This window comes from Schistocerca serialis, chromosome 5 (genome assembly GCF_023864345.2).
Source record: "Schistocerca serialis cubense isolate TAMUIC-IGC-003099 chromosome 5, iqSchSeri2.2, whole genome shotgun sequence".
NCBI classification, from domain to species: domain Eukaryota; kingdom Metazoa; phylum Arthropoda; class Insecta; order Orthoptera; family Acrididae; genus Schistocerca; species Schistocerca serialis.
This window is the reverse complement of record NC_064642.1, coordinates 372185892-372211072: the sequence shown is the minus strand read 5'-3', so window position 1 is coordinate 372211072 and position 25181 is coordinate 372185892. Positions and strand designations below refer to the sequence as shown.

General features: G+C 39.2%; 1 protein-coding gene across 1 annotated transcript; it reads right to left on the bottom strand.

Moving 5' to 3' along the window:
- Window positions 1-2048: 2048 nt before the first annotated feature.
- LOC126481490 (28S ribosomal protein S35, mitochondrial) lies at window positions 2049-19752 on the bottom strand. Its single transcript, XM_050105270.1, has 6 exons — window positions 19557-19752; window positions 13964-14051; window positions 5392-5743; window positions 5139-5318; window positions 4825-5020; window positions 2049-2200 (listed from the first exon to the last, which is right to left on the bottom strand). The coding sequence occupies exons 1-6, from the start codon at window positions 19678-19680 to the stop codon at window positions 2109-2111; spliced, it is 1032 nt and encodes a 343-aa protein (XP_049961227.1). The 5' UTR covers window positions 19681-19752; the 3' UTR covers window positions 2049-2108.
- Window positions 19753-25181: the final 5429 nt, after the last annotated feature.

Sequence of the window (25181 nt, the reverse complement as noted above, 5' to 3'; positions counted from 1 at the left end):
ACAGATCTCCTGCGCCTTATCTCTCCAGTCACACACTACCTCCCAAAGTCCCACCATCTGGCCACACAGGATCATTCTATTCATGACCCGGTACTACACAGGACTGGAGCAACTGAACAACTGAATCACATTCTCCATCAGGTTTCTACCTCTCATCATGTCCCACAATGAGGAATGCCCCACCCACAATTCTTCCCATCCCTCCCACAGTGGTATTCCACCATCCACTGAACCTACACAACTCCTTCTCCCACCTCTTTGCCTCATGGCCCATATCCCTGTAATAAACCTCAATGCAAGACCTGTTCCATACATCCTCCCACTACCAAATACTCCAGTCCAGTCACAAGCATTATGTATCACATCAAAGGCAGGGCTACCTGTGAAACCAGTCATGTGCTTTACAAGCTAAGCTGCAACTGCTGCACTGTATTCTACATGGACATGACAACCGACAAGTTGTCTGTCCGAATGTATATCCACCAACAAACTGTGGCCAAGAAACAGTTTGACCACACAGTTTCTGAGCCCACTGCCCAATATAATGTTCTTCATTTTAATGTCTGCTTCACAGTCTGTGCCATCTGGATCCTTCATACCAACACCAGCTTTTATGAATAGCGCAAGTAGGAACTCTCCCTGCAATACACCTACATTCCCATAACCCTTCTGGCCTCACCCTTTGTTAGTCATTGTCCTTCACTCACGTATCCCTGTCCCAGATCCCACTCCAGCACTACACAGCCCTCTATTCCACCAACACACTTACAGCCTTTTTACTTCTCTCCTTTTCTGCTCCCCCCCCCCCCCCCCCCCCCCCACATGACCCCCTGCCCTCCATTAAATCTCACAACTGCTCCTAGCTATCCTACCCTCTCTCCACCTCATCCCTGTATGCTCCCTCATGCAACACTTTACTGTTCCCCATTGCTAGCCTGCTGTACCTCTCCCACCCCACCCCACCCTCCTCCTTACCCTCGCCAGCCAAATTGCTTCTCCCATCATGTGCAGCTGCTCACGGTCTGGCCTTGGCAGTCAGGAACAGTTGTCGTGTGTGTGAGTTGAGTTTGCATGAAGAATTTGGTCAAAAACATACTTGTTTAACAGTCTTTACAATGTGCTTATTTGTGACTCAATGTCTCCCCTATATGGTGAGTAGCAATCTATCTGTTTCATAATATTGTCATTATTCCATCCTGGATTTTCCATTGTTTAATAAATAAAATAGTTGGTCCCACAGCTGCCTGTGTGCAGGGTAAAGCAACTCTCTCATTTCGCACACACATCTTCTTGAAAAGATAAGGACAATGTGAATAAATAACAAACAGGCAGCTTCTAAGTACTTCTTACTGCATTCTTCCTTGGCAGATAACAGCAGAAATCCCTCCCTTAAAACTGCTCCATAGCTTACTTTATAGGGTATCCCCCAGCTATTACAGAAACTTTCAACATTTCATAACAATGCAGTTCAGGGTATCCAAAGCACTTGCCCAATCATGTTTTAGTACTATTGAAACAATTAGGATTTTACAAATGGAGAATCAACAGATAAAGTAGAAGTAACTTTTTGGGTGCCAAAGGGGAGTGTTTTTGGACCCTTGCTGCTCATGTTGAATATTAATGACCTTGACAATATTTGTAGCAGAGCCTCAGACTTTGATTTCAGAGTGGTGCTAAGACTGGATAGTTCCTTTAAATTTACAGAAATGCAAAACAGTTCACTTCACAAACCACAGAAAAGCAGTATCCTATTACTACAAAATCAGTTAGTCACAACTGGACTCAGTCACCTCATACAAATAACTGCTTGTAACAATTGTGCGGATATGAAATGCAATGATCACATATGCTCAGTCATAGATAAGGATTCTATAAAGGAAAATTCTTATAAAAGTCTTACGCATCACATCCTAGAATATCACTCAAGTGTTTATGATCAATATCAAATAGGGCTAAAAGGGGATATTGAACATATATAAAGAAGAAGAGCATAAATGGTCACAGGTTTTAGGGAAGAGAGAAAAATGAATAAAATTATTTTTTCATGAAATGATTTTTTAATTATTTACACATTGTGTTCATGTAACAAAACTATAAAACCATTTTTTTCATCCAGTAACACCAACAACATGCTTGTCTGGAAGTGAGAAAATTTTCTTCGTTATCTCCTTGTATTTTGCAAGAGTATTCTCATTCTCACCTGGAAAAGAAACATTAATTTTATGAGCAAACTACTCTCAGTTTCAAAAATAGGGCATTGTGACCAGCTTACAAAACATATCTATTTATCTCAGTGCTGACATCTGAAGTACTAGTCAAAAACAAAATAAAGCAAAGTAAAACTGCAATACTAAAACTGCTGTTACTGACTCATATAACTCTATTGGACAATAAAAATCCAAGAACCTATGAATAATGTGAATATCCTCAAACACTCTTTTAAACAAATCATTGAAAACATTTCTCATTTTTTTCAGTAATAAAAAATGTGAAACTATTTATACACTGTTTATTTTTCCAAAGTATTATAGACACAAGTACCAAAATAATAGACAGGCTCACTCTCATATGCTTTGCCTTGAAAATTACATAAAACCACAGAAAAAGCATGAGAATACAGTGACAGCAGGTAATGCAAACAGTAAATTTGCAAATAACAAAGTGCTGGTTTTGTTTGTGTGTGTGTGTGTGTGTGTGTGTGTGTGTGTGTGTGTGTGTGTGAGAGAGAGAGAGAGAGAGAGAGAGAGAGAGAGAGAGAGAGAGAGAGAAAACTTTTACTAGAAAAAGAAGACAATCTGAAAAACAAGTGTGAATACTGTTCCCTGTTATGTGTTTCTGTGCCCCACAGTTCAGTCCACTGTAGGTGTGAGTGGTTCCCTTTCCCTTACTTCACTTATTGCCTTTATAACTGATTATTTTAACTTGATGAGTTTTAACTAGATGAGTCAACCAAGTATCAAAAAACTTGAACAGGAGAATAATGTACAAAATGATTAATGGAAAATCTCATATAAGATGTGAAACAAATACTAACAAAGAGATAGAGGGGCTGGCCAGTACTTACCTCAGCTCAGTACAGCCGATAGATACACATAAAACAGAACTGAAAATTTACATTCCTAGCTTTCGGAACTTTGTTCCTTCATCAGGGAGGAGAGAGGGGGGGGGGGGGGGGGGGGAAGGAAGGAACAAAGTTCCGAAAGCTAGGAATGTAAATTTTCAGTTCTGTTTTATGTGTATCTATCGGCTGTACTGAGCTGAGGTAAGTACTGGCCAGCCCCTCTATCTCTTTGTTAGTATTTGAATAATGTACAAAGATTGATAAAACCACTGTATAATGGATTGAAGACCTAACAGAATGAACAGAAAAAGAGATTTGTAAAGGGAAAATGCATAAATAAAAGATGTTTTGAACTAAAGAGTATGATGTAGAAGTTAGCAAGTATAAAGAAAATTATGGGAACTTCAACGCACTAATTCTCCAATAAGAAGTGGTTCATGGGAATGGAGGCATGCCTAATGGCATTCCAGAAGTAGTCCATCGGGTTTAGACTGGATGAATTTGGTGGCAAAGACATCAATGTGAGTTGACTATCAGGCTCCTCAAACCCCTGAAGCACGATTCTGGCATTTTGACATGGAAAACACCTTCCATTTTTACCACAGGTCCCATCAAAGCCTAAGTGAAATATTCCCTTAAAGCATAAATCTGTCCCCCACTAACATGTATCCATGGTGTGGTGCATGTTTCAAGCAGCAGCAGCAGCAGCTTTTCGCCTGAATGATCATGCGTCCGGGCATGACTATCGCCCTGGTGTAACAAGAAATGTGATTCATCCAGCCAGATGAAGCATTTACAATGATTCATAGTCCAGTCTTGATTATCCCATGTGAACTGCAATCGTAACTGATCATGTCATTGGATCATCTGTTTCAGAGCCTCATGTTCAACATCGTGTATTGAACGGTGTGCTCTGAAACATTTGTGCCTGTGCCAAAAGTGTACTCTACCATCAGACTTACCAAAGGTCATCATCTATCCTGCTTCACCAAGTGGGCAAGTCTCTGACCTCCATGACCCATGATGAGGCATGGACATCCAACTTGTCTGTTTCGTGGTTTCGCCATTTTGTAATGATTTTCCATAGATGCCACAACAGTGGCATGTGAACAACTGACCAGCTTAATGATTTCTGAGATACTTGTTCCCAGCTGCTGGGCAATAACAATCTGCCCTTTGAAAAAAGTTTCTAAGGTCAGTAGATTTCCTCTTTTGTGGCCTGTATCATCACAAAACTGATTCTCCGCGAGTGTCTGGTCTGCATGTATACTCTTCTTACAGTGTTATATGTCCGCAACACTACCAGGTGTCATGCAAACTCCCCTGATGAGCAATTGTCATAATGGCTTGACACAACAATGTAGCATCTTGTGTCTTACAGTACTATTTGAAGTATCCAAGAAACCACAGACTTATATGGGCTCCTTAATGTCATCACCTAATCTTGTTCCTAACTCCTTAGCCAGTTGATTCAGTTCCTCATTCAGAACAATCATTGCAGTATAGGGAACTGACGCATTCCTATAGATTTTTCATGTGGCAATCAGGAAGTGCTATTCCAAATGGACCATTTCATTAATCGAGCAAATAATACCCATTGTCAATATAACAATGCAACTTAGCATAGGTATCTGAATAGGTAAGACAAAAAGAAACTAAATTGCAGCTCATTTAAATGAAAATAGCATCTTGATACAGAATATATCAACAATCCTTCTATGTTCTATATGAATATAATGCCATGACTGACAAAACAGACGAACCTTCATTCCATATGTTTGACACAGCATCCCTGTACTCAGATACATTAGGAATGGATGATATATCTTCATTTATGTCTTCTGCATCACCGTTTGGCCATTTCAAAAGTTTGAGAATACTATGACGAGATAAATTGGTGTCCCATCTATAATATTCCATGTCAGCTTCCGTTTTCTCTTTTTCCCAGTCCTCAAATTTCTATAAATCAGAAAATGTCAAACATTATCTGTTGTTCTAATTACAACAAATAATTAATTTCTACAAATTCCATAATTTGCAAAAATAAGAATAACAGCAGTATAAATAAAATACATACAACAGACTCATGTACAACTGCTGTCAAAAGATACATGGCATAATCATAATTCTGTTTCTTCAGTGGACAACGATCTGCTGCAATGGTCAAAACGTCTGTTTTGGCATCATAGCGTTCTTGAACAAGCCTCTGCAATTTGTCTTTTGCATGATCATCTAAACTAAAGTTTTTAACTTTCACCTGAAAGCAAAAACAACAATTAAAATTTACTGAAAACTCAAAAACTATACTAAAGTAACTCTTTTGTACCTACCCGAATTGTAACTATCCTAGCCTTGGGATCCCGGATTGTTGGTGATGAATGACAATAGTCTGATGAAATTACTTCTAAAGGAAAATACTGTTCTATCTTTTCATCACTGTCCAACTCTTCAGGCCATGGAGTACAGAACTTTTTAAGTGCATTGCAATGTTTTTTAACTGCTGGAGGAGTTAGATGAAGAAAGTTAGGAATCTTCATCAGTTCAGCATTTCCATATTTTCCTGGAACAACTCCTTTTTCAACATACCCCTGTCGAACAGGCAGAGGTACAACTGCAGGATGGAAGGATCTAGGGCCCACCCAGACATTTGACCAGTCTGCATCAGGTGATAGCTGGTTGCTTCTATTAAGTAAAACAGCAATACATTTTTAATCTCAAGAAATTACTATTTTATAGCTAAATAATTAGTTCAAGTTCTAGCATTATAATGTAACCTCTGTTAGTGAAACATCTAACATGTTTGTAACACACAGACAGAGAGGGAGGGGGGGGGGGGAGGTGCAAGGTGCAAGGCGGGGTGGTTATACAAATAATATGAGGCAGTCATCATCATGCATGACTTTCTTTATAAGCTCGCTCTCACCTGTTATAATTTCCTTAGCATGCACTTAAAATTGATTATTGAAGCATGCACTTAAAACTGATTATTGTTATACCTTTATTCAGTGTAAGAATAATGCAATAACATATCTTACAAAGCTAGATAGGAAAGAGTGTTTAGAAATATAATGACTCATGACTTGGGGAACTGATCAGTTGTGGGCATCTCAAGATCAAAAGATTTTCCAGTAGTCTGCAAAAAAAATTTAAATTCTTGCATTTTACAGTGGAACTTTCAACTAGTCCATAATTTTAATCACAATGCAACTTTTCTTGGGTCAATTATAATGACAATTTATTTGGATAGTAATTTAGAATTGTATTGGATCACTCCATGTAGTTGGACATTATTTTTAATAAGCATGTTCATAAAATATGGCACCTGTCCGTCAATGTTTGAAGCATATATGCAGACTGAAGTGATGAATGAAAACTTGTACCAAGGCTGGGATTCCTAGCTTGTCTCCCTCCTCAAGCTAAAATTCCATTCACACATCAGCCCACTTGGTTTTTCTCCTAAATTCGAATAGCATTCGCGTAATGAAACTAATAATCAGCATTCAAGTTTGCACATCCCTCTCTCCAAGCCAACTGTCAGGCAATTACTGAATGTTTTTTTGTTCGCTAAACAGTAGCTCTGGTAAATACACTGACAGGAGAAAAATTGCAGTGCCAAGAAGTAATTGTGCAATGTAAACGAAGTTGGAAGGCATGTTGCTACATATAAAAGATGATATCTATTCAAATTTTGCACTAGTCACATAACAGCGGCACTAGTAGTGCCACTGCCGAGGATGAAAATCAGGTTTGCTTTAAATAAACACTGTAACAATTGCGAGCATTACTTACCTTTGAGACTGCTGTTAGTCAACAATTCCTTTAAGTGACGAAAATGCCATTATCGACACCTCACTGTATTTGAGTGAGGTTTTGTGTAATGCAGAGAGACTTGGCAGGAATGTAGCCAGCCACTGTACATGGTTACTGGCAATGGTGGTCACAAGAATATACACTTGCGACCAGGCTCTGGACGGCCAACGAGGCACTACAAAGGAGGAAGGCCTTTGTGTTCAGTGTCTCGCTCTGGCACATCACGCTTCATCTGCAGCAACAACTTGTGCAGCAGTTGGTACAACAGTAACACAATAAACTGTTACAAATCAGTTACTTCAAGGACAGCACCAGGCCAGAAGCCCTGTAGCACGCATTACAAACCACCACCATTTGCAAATTCAGTGGTGTCAAGTGAGAAAGCATTTGAGGCAAGGGTGAAGGTCTTTCGTGTTTTGTGATGAAAGCTGGTTCTGCCTCGGTGCCAGTGATGGCTGTGTGTTGGTCAGGAGGCGACCAGCTGAGGCCCCGAAACCAACATTTCTGCTTGCTCATGCACTGGACATGCACCTGAAGTTATGGTTTCGTAGGACAGCAAAAGAACTCTTGTGGTTATCCCACAAGCCATGACTGCAAATATGTACATCATTCTGGTGATCCAACCTGCTGTGCTGTCATTCATGAACAAAACTCCTGTTCCAACAGGATAATGTTCACCCACATACCACTCCTGTAACCCGACATGCTCCACAAAGTGTCAACATGTTGCCACACCGTGTTCAATCAACGTACCTGCCTCCAAGTGAGCACATATGGGACATCATCAGACAACAAATCCACAACCATACACAAACAGCATTAGCTGTCCCTGTACTGACTGACCAAGCGCAACAGGCATGGAACTCCATCCCACAAACTGACATCCAGCACCGGTACAACACAATGCATGCACGTTTGCATGCTTGCATTCAACATTCTGGCAGTTACACTGCTTATTAATGTACTACCATTTCACATCGGCAATGGCTTATCTCGTGCTTACATTAACCTGTGATCTTGCAATGTAAATCATTTAAATGAGTTTCCTGGGCAAACGTATTCCTGAAATTTCATTATTCCACATTAGTTATATTTTGGCATTGCAATTTTTCTTACCTGTCAGCATATATTAGGAGCAGCTCAAGCTGCAGGTTATATTCCACATTTTTCTTAACTTGAGTGTTGACATAGTGTTGGCCAGATTGCTTTTGTTGGTATATACAGTGTAATCCCAGTCAGCGGTTACGTAGGGACATTCGTTTTACAGGAATTCCAATAAATTACTGATTGTCGTTTCATCATCTTATTCCCCTTTTTTGTGACCCCCCCATCCCCTACATCACACTGAATATCTTAAGGTTATACTCATACATCAATTTTAACAAACTATGAAAACAATCAATTATTGACAAAATTATTTAATTGGATAAATAAAAAATCTACTCGCCAAGTGGCAACAGAACACACACATAAAAGACAGTTGTAATTGGCAAGTTTTTGGAGCCCGTGGCTCCTTCTTCAGGCAGAAGGACTGAAGGGGAAGGAAGAAGGGTAAAGGACAGTCCTTTTCCTTCACCCTTCTTCCTTCCCCTTCAATCCTCCTTCCTGGAGGAGGAGCCGGTGGCTCCGAAAGCTTGCCAATTACAACCGTCTTTTATGTGTGTTCTGCTGCCACTTGCTGACTAGATTTTTTTATCCATCCAATTAAATAGTTATAATAAACTGATAAATGAGTATTAGCTTCCTGCTTCAATATGAAACACGTCATCTGCCTGCTATTATCTCCATGGCTACTTAGAAACCAGATGTTACACACCTTTACATTTATCTGCTGCCAAACCCGCTGCACAAAGCACAAGTGTAACAACAGGATGCCTAATCAAAACTTCTACCATAAACTTGAATTGTATGGAGTGGTGATTTTTTTCCCCTTTTAGAGTCAAAACTTTCACAAACTCAATTCTGAACAAAGTCAAAAAAATTATTAAGTTTAATGAAAGTACAGTAGGTATTAGTGAAGACTGAGCTAAATGAGAAATATATAGCAGATAAAATATTCCAGTTTATTAGTCGAAGACACAAATATGAGGATGACATTTGGGATAGAAAATAAGCCAAACAAATATCTTAAATAGAAAATCAATATGAACTGATAGAACAATAAGCAAAAAGACCAAAAGAGAGAGTCAGAAATTTGGAAAAGAAGAGGATGTAACCAAGAAATGACACTGCTTATAAGGAGGATTAGAAATAGTTTCCCAACAGTGAAGTGTGATGGTGATGATATCAGAACAACCGATTTTCAAGTGAGAAGCAATAGCTGATAGAAGTAAGGAATTAGAAACCAATATGACTTTGGACACCTGCTCAAAAAGTAACAAAAAAGAAAAAGGTGTTTAAAATCCTGTTGGTCATTAGAGACAGAGCCCCAACTTGAAAAAATGAGAATGGGGATGGAAACTGCCTATTGTTTTCTAAGTAACTATTCCAGCATTTGCCTTAATCAATTTAGGTCACTGCCAGTAAACCCTCAATCCTTTGAAGAACTGAACTCCCAAATATGAATCACTTTGAAATGTCTGATTACCTTACAAATGAATTAAAGTGTTATATATTTGTCTTAAAGCACGTAAATGAGAAAAAGTTCAGCAAAAGTTTGAAATTATACTTAAAGTTTGTTGAAAGTTGCTCAGAGCTCTCATTATGAAACACTGGATGAACGTAAACAGAGTAATCTGTGCTCCATTTTAAGCAGATGCTAGTTTTTCACATGTCTCAATGTTTACATCATCATATCTCCCAAATTACATATTGTACAATGATTTAATTTTGCAGGTTCATTCAGTCTGCAAACAATATTGCAAATAGTAGTAAAGAAGTAATAAATTAAAACATCATGCCCGATGCTGAAGTTTGACTGCATGAATAGCAAAAATGTAGGAAGCGATAAGCTTGTCCTATCATCATTAACTGGGAGGGTGGGGTTGTCAGTGAGGAAAAAACTACCTATAGCAGACCTGTAACTGGCAAAACATATACTATCAAAGGGAGAGACAATTGTGAAACGACACAGGTCATATACCAGCTCTTATGTAAACACTGTTTGGCCTTTTACATCGGGATGACTACCACCAAATTATCAATTAGGATGAATGGGTACAGGCAGAAGGTATATACTGGCAATATGCAATATCTTGTTGCTGCGCATGCTCTACAATATGACAGTCATGACCTTGGTGCCTGTTTCATCACACACATCCCAGACACCAGTTTCTCAGAACTCCACAGGTGGGAACTAGTGCTACAACATGTCCTTGATTCTCACCACCCACCTGGTCTTAATTTACATCAATTTCTTTCGTCTCAGCATTTCTTCTCAGTAGCTACTCCGTTTTAGTTTTCTGCATCTTTCATTGTCTTACCCATCTATTTTTCACTGCCCCCCCCCCCCCCCCCCCCTCCCACATCTGTTACGTACAATGCACTTAGCTTTTCACTCTTATTAACTCATGCATGAAATTTAAGCAGTAATCTCTGTCTTGCAAATTACCCTGTTTTCCACCTATAAGCTCTCAGGTTTTCAAATCTCGTCTGATGCAGTCCCCAACGATCGGTCTTTCCTTCTCATCCCATGCAGTAAGTCTTCCCTGACCTGCAGTACTTGGTGACTTTTCGGAAATCTACTCCTTTTTCCAGACCTCTCCAGTCATTTTCCTTTGCCTCTCTTCCTTCCCCTTCAATACTTCTGCCTGAAGGAGGAGCCACTGGCTCCGAAAGCTTGCCTAATTACAAAACCTCAATCCATAAAACTTCTCACCTCACCCAAACCATGCACCCCCACCTTTTACCTTCTTTGTAAGATCCACAAACCCAATCATCCTGGCCGTCCTATAGTTGCCACTTGGTGAGTAGACTTTTTTATCTACCCAATTAAATATTTTGTCAAAAATTGATTGTTTTCGTTGTTATAAAAGCTAAGAAAGCTTAACCCACTTTGAAAAAGTAGTTTATCACAACTGTTATTTAATCTGCACACTGAGAAGCAAAGAAGAGAGTGAATGCTGATTTTTGAAGAATTCTCTAATGGAAGGGAAAAGTATATGGCAGAAAATTCCGAAATATAAACTAAAATGAAAACAAAAGTAATTAAAAGTATCACAACAGATATATTAAAGGTGGGAAGGAGGGAGGAGGCAGAGATATATGCTGTATATAATGTAGGATTAGACAATATGGCCAGTCTGAGAAAGAAATAAATGCAGAATGCATAGGTGATGCACATATTCTTCAGCTTCAAAAATTTACCATACAACCAGTTTCAGATGTCAAGCACCCATTTTTCTAAGTTTCAATTATTGGTGAAGCAGCTACTACTTGTAATTGGCTATTCCATGTGACAGAGTGGGACATTCACATGACATTTTCACATGTTTCATAATCCAAAATTAAATTTGTATTTAAACAGGAGCACTCTTAGCATGTCCATAAAATGGTATATGTCTAAATATAATTTCAGTAAAATAAAATGATAGAAATATAATCTAGTATTGTGTAAATAACTAAAACAGACTTGTGATGGATCGAGACTCAGACAGGGCATAAAATCCATGTGTGGTAACATGGTATAAAAATTCTGTGAAATTACAGCCAACTACATTCTGATATTTTTCATGCTATTTTGTCAAAAACTGACGCTTTGAGGTTGTGGCTGTGTACAAAATACAAGTCGACTCTTACATAGAAGATTACAGCAACCAGCCACTTTTTACAATGCTATTTATTTATTTAAACACTGCCGTTACTGGTTTTGAACCGACAGGTTCATTTTCAGATGGCTATTTCATGTTTTACATTAGATTCCACCTTTTGTTTGCCCAACTGACGAAATTTCCTTGGGGTGGTGGTGCCAATGAAGAATCTGTGCCATTATGTTCCAGTGCAGGCTGCTTATGGTGTTGCAGCAGTGAAAACTGTATAGTGCACTTTTTTATGTATAAATATGCACATAATGTTAAGCACCACTCACACACTAAGAAGTTTAATCACATGGAGGTATGTATACATCTTTGCATATGCCTTTCCCATGACAATAATTTATTAGGCTAATATTACATAGAATGTTATCATTTAAACTATATTAAGTTCATTCCTAACTGAAGAAGAAATGAAATTAAATGATCAGCCGGGAGGCCCCATTCGGCAAACTTCAGCTGCCTAGTGCGAGTCTTATTGCAGTTGATGCCACTTTGGGCGACTCTTGTGCCAGTGATGAGGATGAAATAATGATGAGGACAACACAATACCCCATCTATGAGCGGAAAAAATCTCCAACCCAGCCGGGAACCGAACCCGGGTCCACTGCATGGAAGGCAAGCATGTTACCATTCAGCTAAGCAGGCAATATTAAGAGAAACATGTAATATGTCAAACATTATTTAAGATACAAAAATTTTGAAGTTTTATTTTATGAAAGTTCTTTTTTAATTTTATTAAAATAACAACTCAAAATTGATTAAAAGCAGGGAATAATTAACTTTTTTAGTGTCTGCCAGCTAGTGTTTTGAATTGTGACAAAATGCAACAAGTTATAAAAAAACAATTTGAAGGTTAAAAATTTTAAGATACTGATTATTTCCATATGTGATTTTTCCCTAACATTTCTTTCTTATAAAACAAACTTGCATTGAAATAACATTGGATTGAGACTCAGACAGGGAATAAAATCCACATGTGGTAACATATGAAAATTTCGTGAAATTACAGCCAACTGGATTTTGATATTTTTCGTGCTATTTTGTCAAAAACTGCCTTATTTGTTGTACTGTAAAAGAAATAGACAATAAAACATACATTTTATACTGCATTAAATGTTATTCTTGCATTACAGAACAACAATTAAATTTTATATATCAGTGTTAAAATTACTATGTAAAGAATTTATAAAAACCCAAATACAGGAAGTTAATCATAATATACCTTATAAAACATCTCTTACAAAATTGTTGTTCAAGAGTTTGTTTTCTTATTAGAAGATAACTGTCTTCACCCACGATTACAACAAAATTCCCTGTATTTTATACAGATTTAGTAATTTTGAATTTTTCTGCACAAATTTATCTACAATAATGAAGGATTCAATTTTTTGTGAGTTTGATTTCACTTTTGGTAGAATGGGCCAAATCTGAAAATGGCATCAGAAACTGTTTATTCAATAAATTTTATTTTGCAGTTTAGTCTGTGTACTACAAACATATCATATTCTACACCACTTGCTGTTGCTCTGTGGTACCATGACAAATATTACCATGCACATGTAATGGTGCCAACAACAGAGAAGGGCAGAGCCGAATTTTCTGAAAATGTAGATATGTTTGGAGCACACCACTGGATGTAAGTGAAAGAAAATAGATGAAAAAATCAACACTTTTGATATCCCCTGGATATCACTTAAGAATGAAGTAATTGAATACAGAATGGAAATAAACTAATAGATCGGTGAGGAATGAAATGTGTCTCAAAAAACTTACCAGAAAAGGAAATGACTGCTCAGGACAAATGCAAGATGATGTGGAATAATTACACTGGAAATGATGAGACCAGTAGCAGAGGGGTAAAAATCTGTAGTACGAGCAGATTGTAGTAGTAACAGTGGGGGAAAGGGAGGAGGAGGAGGAGGAGGAGGAGGAGGAGGAGGAGTGTGAGAAAGATTTTAAAACAGAATAGAGATGACTACAAATATTACAGTTACAAGGTGAATACAAGATCAATACAGGAAAAATGCATGGTAAGGACAACATTATATCAGTGAAATGAATGATGACAGATGGGACAAAAATACAAATTAACATGACGTTGAAAAATAATAACAACGGTTCAAGAAACAACAATCACTCACTGGACAGATGAGCAATTATTAGCAGGTCGGCCTGTAAACATGTATGACACATGTCATGGAAGTTCAGAAGCTGAAAATTTTGGGAGGGTAATCTAAGAACTCCTATTTCAACTTCACTGCATTTTAGAGTGGACGACATGTTACACAGTTATTATCTCTGACAGCCTCCTTTGACCACAACAGCCCATATTCCTTACCGTGGTGGCAGTACTTCTGGTTTTACAATTTTTCTTCTGGATTCTGTTTGCTCCTTCTTTGGTACCAGATTCAGCACCCTGAACTCATCTGCAAAAATAAGTGGTACACTGTATTGTATCTGACTGCTTTACAATTACTCTTTGAAAGAAAACATTATATGCCTGTACATAATAACTACCACTAGATAAGCCATGTGTTAACTGTTTTTACCATTCAATAAAAAAGAATATGCCATGATAACCACCAAAGTGGACTCAGTGGTTATTACTGACAATAAAGTTAGTGTCCAGTCCCTAGTGAATGAGACAGGAACTAAATTTGAGGATACCAAAGCAAAAGCCGAAATGCTGAAGTCCACTTTCAAACGTTCCTTTACAAGGGAGAACCCAGGAGAGTTGTCCCAGTTTAATCCTCATACTGCTGAAAAGATGAATGAAATAAGAATTATAGTTGGTGCCATAAATGATGGTGGTCGAGTTTAGGCTTGTTCTGCACACCTATGTCACGCATTCTTCAACACCCAATGAGTGTTGCACAATGTGTTAAACTAAATCGTAACAAGTTATTTCATGTATTTTTACTCAATTTGTTGCAAGTTGCCATCGCCGATGGTGGAGGTAAGCAACAAATTCTACATAAACAAGCGAGACACATAATTTACAGGATATACGCTTTCTTCAAATGTAAAGCATGCATATGCATGTACCACAACTACTGCTTTGAACCAGCAACAATGCAATCCCCGTCCAAGCCTAAACCTGTGCGAACGACCACTGTTTGTGAATCAGACTATAGTGTCAATGGTATTGAAATCATTAAAATTCAACAAGGCTCCAGGGTCCAATGGAATCCCTGTCAGATTCTATACTGAATCTGCATCTGAGTTAGCTCCTCTTCCAACTATAATCTATCATAGATCCCTTGAACAAAAAGCTTTGCTCAGTTCTTGGAAAAAAGACACAGGTCACACCTGTCTACAAGAAGGGGAGTAGAAGTAATCCACAAAATTACTGTCTTGACATCAATTTCTCGTAGAATCTTGAAACATATTCTGAACTCAAACATAATGAGGTATCTTGAAAATAACGACCTCCTCAATTCCAACCAGCATGGATTCCGAAAACAATGCACTTTTCTCATATGACACACTGAAAGCTTTGGATCAAGGCAGTCAGGTGGACACAGTATTTCTTGATTTCCAAAAAGCATTTGACTCAGTACCACACCCCTGCTTATTGTCAAAATTATGATCATGTGCGGTATCACGTGAAATCTGCAACTGAATTGAGGACTTTCTGGTAGGGAGGCCACAGCATGTTATTTTGGATGGAGAGTCATCGTCAGATGTAGATGTAGATGTAACTTCAGGGAAATATGTTGAGACCCTTGCTGTTCATGTTGTATATTAATGAGCTTGTAGACAATATTAATAGTAACCTCAGACTTTTTGCAGACGATGCAGTTATCTGTAATGAAGTACCATCTGAAAGAAGCTGCATAAATATTCACTAAAATCTTGATAAGATTTCAACGTGGTGCAAAGATTGGCAACCTCCTTTAAATGATCAGAAACGTAAAATTGTGCACCTCACAAAATAAAAAAAATGATGTATGTATGATATCAATGAGTTACTTTTGGAATCAGTCAACTGATACAAATACGTGGGTGTAACACTTTCCAGGGATATAAAATGGGATGATCACATAGGCTCAGTCATGGGTAAAGCAGAAGACAGACTTCATTTTATCGGTAGAATACTGGGGAAGTGCAATCAGTAATCAAAAGAGATTGCTTACAAGTTACTCGTGCAACTGGTTCTAGAATATTGCCTAAGTGTGTGGGACCCATACCAAATAGGACAAACAGTGGAAACTGAACATATAATTACTGAGAAGGACAGCATGAATGGTCACAGGTTTGTTTAATGCATGGGAGAATGTCACAGAAATACTGAAAGAACTGAACTGGGAGACTCTTTAAGATAGACATAGCCGGCCGGTGAGGCCCTGCAGTTCTAGGCGCTTCAGTCTGGAACTGCGTGACCGCTACGGTTGCAGGTCCGAATCCAGCCTCAGGCATGGATGTGTGTGATGTCCTTAAGTTAGTTAGGTTTAAGTAGTTCTAAGTTCTAGGGGACTGATGACCACAGATGTTAAGTCCCACAGTGCTCAGAGCCATTTGAACTATTTTTGAAGATAGACATAAACTATCTTGAGAAAATCAATTAACACAGTTTGAACAACTGGCTTTAAATGATAAGTTTAGGAATACACTACAATCTCCTATGTATCACTTATATAGGGATCATGAGGATAAGATTAGAATAATTACTAAACTCACAGAGGTATTCAAACAATTATTCTTCACACACTCCACATGTGACTGGAATGGGAAGAAACCCTAATAACTGGTACAGTGGGACATCCTCTTACATCTGGCATCCCAGTACCCTATTTATTACTCCATACCTCACTGGATATGATTGTCGGAAGGACAGACTCAGCATACAGGAAAGTCAAAACAACCTTTGGTGACATTAAAAGCAACGGTGGTAACATTAAGAGTGCAACGGGAATTCCACTGTTAAATGCAGAGGAGAGAGCAGATAGGTGGAAAGAATACATTGAAAGCCTCTATGAGGGTGAAGATTTGTCTGATGTGATAGAAGAAGAAACAGGAGTCGATTTAGAAGAGATAGGGGATCCAGTATTAGAATCGGAATTTAAAAGAGCTTTGGAGGACTTACGGTCAAATAAGGCAGAAGGGATAGATAACATTTCATCAGAATTTCTAAAGTCATTGGGGGAAGTGGCAACAAAACGACTATTCACGTTGGTGTGTAGAATATATGAGTCTGGCGATATACCATCTGACTTTCGGAAAAGCATCATCCACACAATTCCAAAGACGGCAAGAGCTGACAAGTGCGAGAATTATCGCACAATCAGCTTAACAGCTCATGCATCGAAGCTGCTTACAAGAATAATATACAGAAGAATGGAAAAGAAAATTGAGAATGTGCTAGGTGACGATCAGTTTGGCTTTAGGAAAAGTAAAGGGATGAGAGAGGCAATTCTGACGTTACGGCTAATAATGGAAGCAAGGCTAAAGAAAAATCAAGACACTTTCATAGGATTTGTCGACCTGGAAAAAGCGTTCGACAATATAAAATGATGCAAGCTGTTCGAGATTCTGAAAAAAGTAGGGGTAAGCTATAGGGAGAGACAGGTCATATACAATATGTACAACAACCAAGAGGGAATAATAAGAGTGGACGATCAAGAACGAAGTGCTCGTATTAAGAAGGGTGTAAGACAAGGCTGTAGCCTTTCACCCCTACTCTTCAATCTGTACATCGAGGAAGCAATGATGGAAATAAAAGAAAGGTTCAGGAGTGGAATTAAAATACAAGGTGAAAGGATATCAATGATACGATTTGCTGATGACATTGCTATCCCGAGTGAAAGTGAAGAAGAATTAAATGATCTGCTGAACGGAATGAACAGTCTAATGAGTACACAGTACGGTTTGAGAGTAAATCGGAGAAAGACGAAGGTAATGAGAAGTAATAGAAATGAGAACAGCGAGATACTTAACATCAGGATTGATGGTCACGAAGTCAATGAAGTTAAGGGATTCTGCTACCTAGGCAGTAAAATAACCAATGACGGACGGAGCAAGGAGGACATCAAAAGCAGACTCGTTACGGCAAAATAGGCATTTCTGGCCAAGAGAAGTCTACTAATATCAAATACCGGCCTTAATTTGAGGAAGAAATTTCCGAGGATGTACGTCTGGAGTACAGCATTGTATGGTAGTGAAACATGGACTGTGAGAAAACTGGAACAGAAGAGAATCGAAGCATTTGAGAGGTGGTGCTATAGACGAATGTTGAAAATTAGGTGGACTGATAAGGTAAGGAATGAGGAGGTTCTATGCAGAATCGGAGAGGAAAGGAATATGTGGAAAACACTGATAAGGAGAAGGGACAGGATGATAGAACATCTGCTAAGACATGAGGGAATGACTTCCATGGTACTAGAGGGAGCTGTAGAGGGCAAAAACTGTAGAGGAAGACAGAGATTGGAATACGTCAAGCAAATAATTGAGGACGTAGGTTGCAAGTGCTACTCTGAGATGAAGAGGTTAGCACAGGAAAGAAATTCGTGGCGGGCCGCATCAAACCAGTCAGTAGACTGATGACCAAAAAAAAGAAAAAACTCACTGGACTGGAACTACTGAATCGTGTTCTCTTCCAGTAGTCTGTCTACCTCCTACAGCACATTGAAATGAGGAACAACCTCCTCACTATCCTTTACACCAGTTGTTCCCAGCATGGGGGTAGTTACCCCCTGAGGGGTAAAACAAGATTTTCTAAGAGATAAAATATCAAAAGTGTGTGATTTTGTTTGTCAAGAAACTAAGTTACTTTTAAAACATCATCATTATTATTATTATCACAATTTTTCAAGACTTTAATACTGATTGTATAAGTTATCAGTAATTACTTTTCCCTCAATTGCTAGCATTAACACATGACATCATGTAGTGGAGGTTACAGGCACATCACATAGAATACCAATTACACAATTACGTATTATTTTGAACAATTCATCCATGAAAGTAAAAACACAACATATGTAACAAACACTAAATAGCTCATGTAATGTGCTCTGCAAGTTGTAGGTAGTTCCTGCAATAGACTAGAAATTGTTTCACTACTTACTTTGAAATGGATATATAAACTAACTGGCAGCACAACACAGTACTGTACACAGAATTATTATCATTATTGTTGTTATTGGAGAGGTCACACACAAAGTGTTAACAACCTGAAGTCTTGCGATGTCTGGCACTTCAGAAGTAAGGAGTCCAGCAGACAAATGATTCAGAAACAGTAACTATGGTGCACACATCTTAACTAAGTGGATTTTAAATGGGGATGCATGGTGTAGGTGAAACAAATGTAACTAGGGTGTGGGATAGTGCAGAGAAACCACGTTTTATAACAGGTGCCTACTCTGACTGTGAATGATTGTTACCTATCGTGACTGAGTTATTGGTGCGTTCGCAACTCGCTAATCACGGGGAATTGCTCCATCATTCGTTATAGCGCGTGAGCGCGCGAATGTGTGCTGACTTGAAACTCCCTGCCAGATTAAAACTGTGTGCAGGGCCAGGAATCGAAACCAGATACTTCGGAAAGCTGTGTGCACAGGTTGCGAACTGTGCGTGGATAACTGTAAAGCAAGTGTCAGCGAAAGACAAATGTTCTGGGTTCGAGTCTCGCTCCGGCACGGTTTTAATCTGACAGTAATTTTCATTACAAGCAGTATCTGTTGCAGTTAGCGTCCACATAGCGCGGCTCCCTGTTCTTGGTGCAAGTGTAAAACGTTACACTGTGTGTAAATGAACTTTGAGAAATACAAAAGAAACGTCCGGGGAGCAGGGACAGTAACACAAGCCTTGACCACAGTTGGCTTGCTTACTTCCATCCCGAAGTTTGTGACATCTTTATTGTGTTATAATAGATACAAGCACTAAAAAAAAAGTGAGCAGTTACTGTCTGCTCCAAAGCCAAATATTCATACCATCAGTGCTTGTTTGCTGTCGTTGAGAATACTGCCGTCTCGCAAAAACACATACTTCAGAAGCAGCTAGTCTAGCCTGAAGTAATGGACAGGCATTATCATATAACCTAACAAATCCTGCCATCACAACACAAATGTAAACACAAACACACGAGTGACGGATGCTCAAAATTCTTATAGCAGAGATAATACACTACGTACACGAGCTCAAATAGATACGTCTCGCCAGAAACTGGCTGTGAGCTGCTAACACAAAAAGTTTGAGATATCCTTATAGGAAATAGTATTAACCAACTTTGATTCCATAAGGAACCGTTGTGCACAGCGACTGTAGGCTATAAGGAAGGAGAGACACACAGCAGTCAGTCGTAATCCCATAAGTTTTCATTATTCTTACAAATCTAAATTTCGGCTACAAAGAACCACGTTCAGTGCATCTGAGTTATAATTTATCAGACTCGCGGCAGTATATCCTACCATATGTTCTTACAGGTGTATAGGCAGAAGGAACCTGAGATTCCTTTTGCGTATACACCTATAAGAACATATAGTGACATGTACTGCCGCGAGTCTGTCGAATTTTAACTCAAATGCACTGAAGATCGCTATTTATAGCCGAAATCTAGATTTGGAATAGTAATAAAACTAATGGGATTGCGACTGGTTGCTGCATGCCTTTGCTTCCTTGGAGATGGTATTGTCCATAAAATGAAGAAAAAAGTATAAACATAAAGATAGAAATAAACACTTGTTGAAATATGAGCCTCCATCAAACAATCCATCGCCCATTAATCGTTTGTGTTAGGCACTGTTGTTCAAGGTATAGATAATTACGCAGTGCGCCACCCTGCCTAAACCACATCCACTGCTCTTCTGCGTAGGTAATGCTCTGCGTTAGCACACGTAATTTTTTGCTCAGAAATTGGCGTAAAGAGCACATATTAATTTCCCCACTAAAGTGTATAACACCATGAAGCTGTCACCCACAATTATCGCTACACGTTATTATAAAGCAACCCTGATGCATTGTTTCCATTACTTATCGTTCTAGGGTTTGCATCTGCCCAAATGTGGTTTTCGTGGTATTTTATCATACCATTCCGTGTAGAATCCGTGTCATTCACAAATAAAATTCAAGCTGTGAACTGCATATCTCACCACTCCACCTTACAATAGACCAACAGAACTACAAAGGTACACTGCTACTTCCTGCTGTGGTGGCTGGAAGTGGAGGTGACCACAAAACATAAATGTCTACCGTTAGTGCCTGTTTATTTTGTTGAAACTGATTTCTGTAGTGGTTACACCATTCATTTTGTTGTGAACCTCTGTGAAAGGACCATGTACTCATGTTCGCAATATGGACTGTAATACCGTTCCATCTTTCTTTTTTAAGTAAGAAGAGGAGGAAATTATGGTGATAGCTAACAAGCATTAGTTTTAAAAGCATATTCCACACTTTTCTAGCTCCCCAGCGTGGAGTAACCTACAAAAAGAAGCCCACCCACCGTCTGCACCCAAGTGCAGGGACAATGGATGAGTCGACCAGTACCAAGCAGGTGCTGGCCAGTGATGCTGCAGGCACCGTCTCCACCCCAGGAAGCATCAGAAGACGGTGTCTGCACGCTAGAAAGCATGAAAGAGATTAAGTAGATTGATCCCCCCAAGGGTCAAATCTTGCCACCACACAGAAGACAACAACACAGTGGCAGGCAGCAGGAGCGTGAATGCTCCAACTGTCATCACCACCAATGTTTCATTCTCCCCAAACTGGTTGCTCTGCTTGGTGGTGCAAGAGCAGCCACTGTCACTGGTGATGACCTGGCTGCCTTCATCGTCTCGCTGTCTGTGGTCATGGACAAGGTGTCTCACATTGTCGGGACATAACAAAGAGTCGTCAAAGTCATGATGTCGGGCTGTGCTGGAAGGCACACTGGCTGCCACTCCCAGCAATGTCCACACTGGGAAGTTGTGAAGACTGGCTACACATTGCCACCCAAAAGCTGTCAGTATTGCTACCATAACCAAATAAGACACTGGAGGAACAGACCCATGCTTGTACTCTGCACAGACCTGGGAAGAGGGGTGATTCGTGCTGAAGACCTCTCAGTCAGTCCTCCACAGATTCATCTCCTTCTTCTTTCATTATGGCCTCCATATGACTACAGCTAGCCCATCTGTAGATTTCGTTTTCTTTTTCTCCTTCAAGAATTTTTTCATCCCATCCTTTATAATCTTCTGCTTTTTTTCAGAGATCTTCAATATCAACTTCTCTTGTTCATATCCCTGGCGAATCTTTATCCTTTTCTTGTATCATTCTCTGTTGTTGATGTCTGGCTTAATGATCTGTGTGTATTTTACTACCCTTTCATCTTGATCCCCAGGTCTGGCCAGTCCTTCCTAAGTTTTAACATCCCACTTGGATACAGTTTTTCTTCTTGTCTTACACATTGTTTCCACACATTATCCTAGGCAAGCACACTTCTGAAATCTTTAGGCTTGTAGTCACTCAGAACTTTCAGTGTAACATATCATGAATATGAAACGATGTCAATTATGCTAATTCAGAGCGGTTATTTAGTGTTTAGACAGGCATTGCATTGGTTGTCGTGCATAGGATGAATCAGTTGCTGTTTGTAAACAGCTGAAAATCGCTCTGACTGTGGTTACGCAAGGAGACAGGCACCAAGAAGAACTCAGGGTATTACCTCCGCATCCCATTGACCATTAAGGTCAATGTGCTGTCTCGCACTGAAACTGATGGTCAGCCAGTAAGAGCCACTGTACCTGATGAGAAACCTGCTGTGTGCCTGTGTCCTCTACCATAGCCAACCAAACACAAAAGGGTAAGGTTGTATTAGTCACTGGTAGTTCAAATGTACAGGCAGTATGGTAGCAATGGATGGGGGGGGGGGGGGATCACTTTGTACACCTAGGGGCCTAATTCAACATATTGGATAGGCCATACTGGCAGCAGAGTGCTTAAATAATAGCCTCTGAAGGTTCTGTGAAAAGCTAAGCTGTGACTTCCTGGACTTGTGCAATAGGGATGCGAACTGTAGGGTCCACCTAAATGTCTCACGGCTGTACTACACATTAGAAGCTGCTGTCCAGGTGATGGACTGTGTGTGGAGTGCTCACGAGATTCTTTTCTTTTTTTTCTAGATTAGGCGATTCTCCATCTGGTTCAGATAATGACATCTATACGATACTCTAAAGTATTAGGGTAAGATTCAAGAAAATGGCTCCTACAGATGAAACTGCCAAAACATTTATGCAAAGTCCCAGAGTTTGTAGCAATCCTAAAAAGTAGTGGAGTTCACATAATATGAGGTAACAAAGCTTGACAGCAGAGGGATTTTTGTTGTAAATCTAGGTGCGTATCAAAATACTAGTTATGGGAAATCGAGTTATTGTATTTGTCACAGTGGACAAGAAACTAAATCCACAAAGAGAGAAACTGAAGATGCATGCGAGACTGCTAGAGCAATACTGTTTGTCAACGGTGGGCAAAAACGTGTAGATATATTGCAACAACCTATGATGCATGCAATATGACCTTGCAGTTAGTGTCACTCACTGGCTCGCTGCAGGTTGTCAGTTCATATCTGACCACCAGCAATAATTTTTTATTTAGTACTTATCATTTCTGATAGGTTTTCGAAATTTCATATGTTTGTAATTTTTGCAAATTATGCAATTTTATGTTTGTGTAAATAGCAGCTCTCTCTGTCCAGGAAATCAGTATAGTTCTGCCAGTATATTAGTGTCATAAACATGCTTTTAGTGGTAAATGTTGTACTATATTGAAGGTCCTGGTTTAGATTTGGACCTGACTGTAGTTTCAATGTGATATTGTTTGGTGGAGATACCAGGTACTTCAAAATAGCTACAGTCCCTGGGCAAATTAATGACCACTTAAGGACAGATAAATGACTATTTTTTTGAAAAATTTATTATTATTTGCAGTGTGCAGATTGATTTGCTGTATGATTTATTAAATTTGTTCGACTGGAGGTATATTAATTTAATTTAATTAGTGGCATATGGCATTTTTAGGATTTCATAAACCATGGTCAGTTCAAAATTAATATCTCATGAACCATAAGGCCTAGAAGACTGTGGTGTTATCTAAATTGTAGTGGAAACCTTGCTGCCAGGGACGGTTCGTTCATAAGGGGCAGAGGGGCCCAGTCCCACCAGAATTTTATGATATTGTTTTATGCTACGTATTTTTTGAGTATTATATCAAATACTTTGAGTATGACATGATTTTGCTGTAGTACACCAGAGGTAATTTGGCACAGTTTCCACTGTTCTTTTGCAGAAATACACGCTGTTAGTCTGAACTGCCAGTAGCATTCCACGTCTTCCCCTATTCCTACCTCACCCCTCTACTCAGCCCATCATTCCACAGTGACAGGTCTGTTTTCCTTTCCCTACTTCATTCAGCTAAGGATCGATGACCACTGCCTCGTGGCCCATACTCCACCCACACCCCTGGCCAAGTAAACTGCAGTCGTCAGATGAGAAGGACCCATTTCCCTTCCTCTGTCTTGGCCCTCGCCATGGCATAGTTTGGGGCCACCTCGAGTGGGCCGAGCAGATGGACCAGCTCACAACACATATCCCTTCCCCCCGCCATCAGTGAACCTACTTCCTGTTATATTACAACTCTCCCACCCGTCTGTACCTGTACACAGTGTCTGGAGCCAGCCTGCTTGGGCCCTCGCCTGCATCATTTCACGCATCTTCCTCTAGAGCAATGGGAAATGTCATGAACAGAAAAAGTAACCATCTTTCAGCATAATAGTTGTGATTTTTGTTTGCATTGTGCATGTGATATTCTTGGTATAATGGAGGATGCAGGAGCTATTGAAGACACTAGTGTCTGATGGCAAGACTATTATGTGTCATTTGTTAGACAATATCGTCAATCAGCTATCAGAATACCGTGGTCAAGGCGTAATAAGCATAAAAATAACCTAGGTGATAAAAAAAAGATTGTGTGGGAAACCTATTTCCATAAAATTCAATATATTACAAACCAATTCACAACTTTCGTCGAGATGAGGGGTGTAATTATAAATAAATGTATATCAGCTGAAACACACAAGAAATCTTTACCTAAGGTTGTTATGTTGGCTGGAAAGCCAGTTTATAGAGATTTGGCAAATTCAGATCTATTGAAGAAATGTCTAATGGGGAAAATACAAAATGTGAATGAGTTATATAAGAATATAGTGTGAACAAAAGTGTCTAAAAATGTATTTGTGAGTTACCATACATTGAAGCTTGGTGAGTATGATGATGTCATCAGACTTAGTTTGCTAATACTGGTAAACTGAAAGTCTTCGAGGATCTTGGAGTGATGACTGGTTAGAATATGCGAGCATACTGGAGGAACTGGACAAGGAGCAAGTTGACAAGGCTGCACTACAAGGCCAAAATGTGTCCAAAGTGGCAAAATCTTTGAAGAGGAAGAAGAGGCTGCGTTTGAATAATGTATTATATGATGCAGTCTACACTGCTGCCTTATTTTTCCTATTAAAATGTTAAATATAATTTCTATTAATTTGTAATTACTATATCTGAAAATCATTTCTCAGACGAATGACTTGTTTC

Coding starts and splice junctions, on each gene's coding strand:
- LOC126481490 (XM_050105270.1), bottom strand. CDS start 19,680: ATGGCAGGATTTGTTAGGTTATATGATAATGCCTGTCCATTACTTCAG. Junction 5,744..13,963: donor CCAGAAGTACTGCCACCACG/GTAAGGAATATG, acceptor TTTACTTAATAG/AAGCAACCAGCTATCACCTG. Junction 2,201..4,824: donor GTCAAACATATGGAATGAAG/GTTCGTCTGTTT, acceptor TTTCTTTTCCAG/GTGAGAATGAGAATACTCTT.